General features: G+C 47.7%; 1 protein-coding gene across 1 annotated transcript; it reads right to left on the reverse strand.

Moving 5' to 3' along the window:
• Window positions 1-2351: 2351 nt before the first annotated feature.
• Window positions 2352-5954, reverse strand: percc1 (proline and glutamate rich with coiled coil 1). The gene is made up of 2 exons (XM_088612592.1): window positions 5665-5954; window positions 2352-3612 (listed from the first exon to the last, which is right to left on the reverse strand). The coding sequence occupies exon 2, from the start codon at window positions 3586-3588 to the stop codon at window positions 2740-2742; it is 849 nt and encodes a 282-aa protein (XP_088468718.1). The 5' UTR covers window positions 3589-3612; window positions 5665-5954; the 3' UTR covers window positions 2352-2739.

Genomic DNA, 5954 nt, shown 5'->3' on the forward strand with positions numbered 1-5954 from the left:
GTTCCAACCATTACACACTTGAGTTGTTTTTCTTTTAAACAGGAATCGAGCGATAGCAACACAGCCCATCCTGAGAGCTCTTGGGTTGTGAGACTGAGTGGGGAGTCATGTCCATGTAGGAGCAAGTAATGGTTCTACTCTGAACGGAACAAGCTGTGGAGTTGATAATAGTAGCCCGTTGCTGAAGACGAAGGAGAGTAGGCTAGGGCAAACTCGGGGGTGCCAAGAAGGAACAGGGCTAAGGGTCAGCTGTTAGTGGTCAGAGCTTCGTGGCCCACACTGATAACCTCCTGTCATGTCTCTGAAGGACAGCACGCATTAAATATGACCAACAGCTTGGAGATAAACAGTACTTTTGGTTTGCAAAAGACAAACACAGCTTATTGATTCTGTAGTTTTATCTCTGTTTAGGTTTTTTTTTTCCACAGTCTCTTAAGAGACTCTTAATCTAAGCTGAATGTGCTCGGAGCATGGAGGCCTGCTATAGAGGAGTTGAGGGCAGAGCCTCTGTGAGCGGTGAAGAAGCCACCAGCTATTTTGGGTTCATCTGGAAAAGGAACTGAGACAGCGAATGAAACTTTCCAGTCAGTCCGCAGAAATGTAAAGAACGTTTGTTTTAGAAAATGTATGTTCAGTTTTATATCGTGCAACGACAGAAGAAGAACGAGGGCTCTCCTCCGAGAGAGAGGAGGTCATCTCCGGGTCTCTGTGTGTCGTGTCGCTGGAAGCACGCTCAGATCTCTCAAGTTAAGGGTTTAGTAGGGGCGTCTGAGTCTCTGTCACGGGTCTCGTATGGGAGCCTCAACATTCCCACTGTACACGCAGGGAAAACATGGCCTGGGTTCTGTTCACTGCTGAAGAACCTGCTAAGCCGAGATCCTTTCCCTGCATGACCTTGCCAAACAAGAACATGATCAGAGGAGCCCCCACCCCACCATCCCCAAATGCTGGTGATTTGATGTTTGATTTGATCTGATTGTTTCGTGCAAAGTGACGTAGACAGGCATGCTAGACCGCTATGGTATCAACTGCTATGGCAGGGTCACTGACGGCAGGACCTCAGTTTGATGTCACACCCCAAGGATGGGGTACAGGGTGGCTCAGCAAGCTGGAGGACTTGGGGCTCGACCCCAGGGCCCTCCTGATAGTGAAACCTAAGCTTTAACCACTGGATCACGTTCTCCTCTTGCACTATGGAAGTTTGAGAAAAGTGCACTGATTAGGAGATTGGAACAGTGGAAGAATGGCCTCCCCCATTAGCGCTTAGTACACAATTTCAGTGTGTACACTGTGTTTTCTGTATTTGCCTTAAATTGCAGCAGAACTCACTTAAAAGGCATTTAACTGTGATCCTAAAGCTATAAAAATGATGTCAGCCTCCCTTTCTGCACTTCTCTCCAGGACAGTGATTTCCGCCCATGGAGACTTGAAATGGAAAACAGTATTGTAAACCCTCCGCTGAGTAAACCGGCTCTGTTTGTGTATCTAATCACAAATCATTGTCACCTCTCTCCCGCTCTGTCTGTGTGGCTGGAAGGGGCTGCATCCTGCTGCACTCTGTGACCCATGTGCACTCATGCCACCTCCTCCAGCAGCTCTCTGGTCAGGGCACTGCTGTAGCATCCAGCAGGGTCTTTTCCCATTCCCCCCTGCTCCCCTCCCCCCCGGTGTGCTTCAGACAGGTGTCATGGATAACTTATCTTAACCCTACAGGTAGAACTGCACAGGCGTCTGGCGCTAAACTAGAGAATGGGGCAACAGAAATACAGCTGTTCATTTTCAGGAGGTTTAGAGCCCAGTCAGCCAGTTGACCTGTGTGTCTGAAGAAGGGCTTTCTAGCAGTAATAAGCATAATCACGAATTGATATTAGCCAATTTCAATCCTAAAGTCACAGAACATTAAATGCAGAGGAGGAGACCCACTTCAACTCCTTCTGGCACCAGGGAAGAGAGAGGCGCCCACCTCTGTGAAACGTGGCAGTCATTCTGCCCCAACAGCAGTAAGAAACTGCTGCACCGGTTGAATTGTAGGGAGCCCAGACTGTACCAGCCCTTAGTGGAAACCTGATTATAGTGTTCGCCCCTACTCTTATACCAGCAGTTCTCTGGGAATTTTATTGCTCAGTTAGGGCCTGGGTTTAATGTCTGAAGAACAGCTCTTGCTACAGCACAGTGTCCCTGATCCCCACACTTGGGCATTAGTTTGGAAATGCTGGGTGGAGGGGAAGAGAGACACCTCCTGTATTTGATCCCCAAACAGGCACATAGTCTGTACATAACCATACAATCAAGCACTATAACATCTGATGCTTTTTCCAGGAGTCTGTTCCACAGGAAGACATTTGTACAGCCAATTTTATTATGGAACACATGCAACATTTCCAGATACATCAACTTGATACGTCAAGACACACACAAACATCCGTTGGCCAATACACGCGCATCAGTCTGCTGAAGTACAGCATCAGCCTTTCACGAGAAAAGGGGTATTTTTCAATTTAAAAAGTTCATTCCTGGGATAAGAAAAATGTTCAAGCCCTCAGTGAACCCCAGCAGCTGTTAATGGTCTGTAAACGTAGAGCAGAGAGTGAACTGGTCTCCATACCTGGTGACACGTCACCGCAAGGTATGAAATCTAGTTCTGCAGCCGTTGTTTTCTAATCGTGTACGGAGAAGTTCTTAAACAAACAGCAACTGTGGTTCCTTGCACCAGTATTGTCTGTAGCTCCTGCTGCCTGTCTAGGAGACGCTGTAACCAGTGTCTAGTGTCTGTCTGCTCAGCTCGCCTGGTGACTCTCTGCCGGCAGCCTGGAGCTCATGGCTGCTCTCCGAGGTCCAGTTGGCCAGGAGATCGCTGAAGTCAGGGGTGCTGGAGACGCTGAGCAGGCAGGCAGGGTGGGGGGAAGGTTCTGTCCAGAAACTGGGAGGGAGCCGGCGCTTGCACATGGGCACGATCTGGGTGTGCCTCCTGTCTCCTCTCTGCTGCCTCCCGAGCCTGACGAACCTGCGCAGGCCGTAGTCGAAGAGCTCGGCCAGGGGACCCAGGGTCTGGATGTTCTCCCGGCTGCACAGGGCCCTCAGGACCTGGCAGTCCGGCTCTCCCGGGGGCGTGAGGGGGTGGGGTGGGGAGTCCTCGTCTTCCTGGTCTCCCGTCTGAGCCATCTTCACCAGGTCGGCATAATACCGCTCCCGGCCTGACTTCCCGGAGAAGGCTCCGTCCCTGTCCTCGTAGATATCGCAGGCGTCTGGGTCCTCTTCTTTGCTTTTACGGCCAAAGTACCTCTGTATGTCGCAGCTGATGAGGTCGGCGAAGTGAAGCAGCTGGCAGGTCACCTCGGCGTTGCTGGGGGGCGCCACTCCCACCCCCTCAAGCCAGGCCTCAGGCCCTGCAATCTGGCCGGGCAAGTCTTCCTCCTCCATTTCCTCCTCTTCCTCCCCCTCCCGCTCCTCCTCCTCCTCTTCCTCGTCCTCTGTCAGCACGTCCGGGGGGCCCATGTCCCCTGGCCTGTCTAAGGGGCTGTAGAAGGAGTGTGGGTAAGACAGGGCGAGCCTGAAATCGGTCCGGTTGTGAATAACTCCAGCCGCCATTCCTGTCCTGGTCCTCTTCGTTGACTGAAAAATGCAATTACAGCAGGAGGGGTCAGACTGTGGTCTCCATGCAAACATTCAAAGCAAACAAAACTCTTCAGCTCACCATGTTCTGCAACTCTGGGTCTGCAGAGCAACAGCCTCTCCTGTTTATTGATTTCAGCAGTAAATGAACTCATCAGTTAATTGGGCTAATGAATTCCTTACTGAGTCAGCATCTCCAGCTGAGGATTGCAGACACAGTACAAAACACAGGAGTGGGTCTCAGCAGGACCAAGGCAGTCAGGCTGTTTCCATATCACACTGAATTAATCTGAAGGGAAGCCCAGGGTTTATGGCAATAGCAAATCCTCCCTCACACGTGGTACACCTCTTATGAGCAGATATAAAAACAAACATTTCAGAAATCAAGACCGGCCAGAAACAGCCACATTACTGAAAGAACAGATCTTTAAGTAATCCGTTTAAATGTTAACCCACAGTAAGCTGAAACTGACATTGCAGTGGATCTCAAGTCAGTGTCGCCGATTAGTTGTATCGGCTTCATACCGGTAACACAGATCTTTACATTGAAAATTCATCGGTTTAATCACTCTGGATCACTAATTACATTTGTGCTACACATGTCACCACACAGAGGACTCGCTGTTTGCCCAGAGCGAACAAATAAGTCGTTGCATTCTGCCGAGCTGGTGCCGAACGATATACTTTAATCAACCAGCAAATCAAAAGAAAAATGCTAGTAAACCACTCTGTCTCAGCCCTCAGAGTAACAGTGAGAGATGAACTTTGCCTATACTAGTTTTATACATAGGCGTGGAAGCATTTATGTGATGTGATTGTATCATTTCATGTTTTATTTATCTGTTTAACCTTATCATTTGAAAATAGTGCTAACAAATAATATTGGTTGAGTAGCATTTCACATGCATCTGTTCTGACTTGATGTTACAAGTACAGAAGGATTTCAGTCATTAATTCCATCTGTCCTTTTGAACATTTCTCTGACACGGAGTACGTTAATACAGTATGTGGTCATTTTATTTGACAGTGCTAACTAAGTGTGATGAGAAACGCATTTTCTCTCAGTTCATGTGTCAAGACATATTAACACAGCGACGAGGAGTTGGGCCCAAGCGATCAAGTAACAATAAGGACTGCTTTACATCTGAAACGGAGCTTTTATCAGGACTGTCTGAGGACATCTTCTTCAGGTGTGTGGCTTGCTTCAGAGGTAAAGCTTATGATAGAGAATGTCTTAAATGAATCTCTGCTTTATTAGATATCATTCCTTTCATTATTACTTAAAGACAAAACACTCAAATGTTTGTCTTTGCTTTTTGGGATTTTCCTTTCTGAAGTGCTTTTGTTTTTGGAGTTTGTAACACTAAAATGTTGCAGCTGCCTCATTTTTATATCTCGATCGTGCACGACCAAAGCATTTTAACAGATGCATCACATCTGGCTGCAGAAAGCAATCCTTATGTGTGGTTACCGTTGGGAACTTTTTTATTTTGTGCCCTGCCTGTTAGCTTGTCATCTTGCCCTGTGGATTTAACGTGCCTTCACTACAACAGACCATGAGGACAGCGTTGTGTGCTGTAGGAAACATTCCTCAGAAACAGGTTTTCCACAGCCCTTAGTGACGGCATGCTCGAGCCATAGTGAAAGCTCAACAATACCTTTCAGACCTTGAATTACAACCTGCAAGATCTGGTTGTAATTTCAAAAATGAGGCTTCTGACACGAAAAACACTTCTCATTGATCTTAATTAGCATGAGAGTATTTCGTAAAATTATCTCAATTAAATCCTCCTAAATGGAAACCATTGCCATTAAAAAAACAATTTATTGCCCTTGAACAAGTTACAGAATGCATATCTCGTCCGCGTGCGTTCAGAAATAACCTGGTGTACAGTTTGCCTGGAAAAGTGTTTTTTCCAGGCAGTGCCCTCTCATGCCACCACAACAGGCTGCAGAGGTGTCAGGTGTAAAGAATCTGGATGTGGCTACAACCCCTTCTGCAGTTCTCTGAGCAGGTTTTCCCAAATCCAAGCTGCACCCCAATATCCTTACCTCCGTTCTGCAGCAGTCCTGAGCTTGTAGATCCCCAGCGCTAGGCTGCTTGGATTCTCAGCCAGGCCTGTATTTATAGCAGAATGTGAGGCTGTCTCTCCAACAAATATTTGAAGGCAGTATTGTCGTAGTAGACTGGGCAAATAGAGCATTGGTTTGTTTTAGCACCCAGCAACCTGGGAGCACTGAAGAGAGAGACTGAGGGGGGAGGAAGGCCAGGGAGCTGTAATGGACTTCCTGCTAGGGGACTCTGGAGTGTTGTTCCTCTGGTTCCGTCTATTAAACTCGTG

The sequence above is a fragment of the Lepisosteus platostomus genome, chromosome 19 (genome assembly GCF_059453375.1).
Source record: "Lepisosteus platostomus isolate fLepPlt1 chromosome 19, fLepPlt1.hap1, whole genome shotgun sequence".
NCBI classification, from domain to species: Eukaryota; Metazoa; Chordata; class Actinopteri; order Semionotiformes; family Lepisosteidae; genus Lepisosteus; species Lepisosteus platostomus.

Bases quoted from the DNA above. Each gene is read 5' to 3' on its own strand.
- percc1 (XM_088612592.1), bottom strand. From the start codon at position 3,588: ATGGCGGCTGGAGTTATTCACAACCGGACCGATTTCAGGCTCGCCCTG.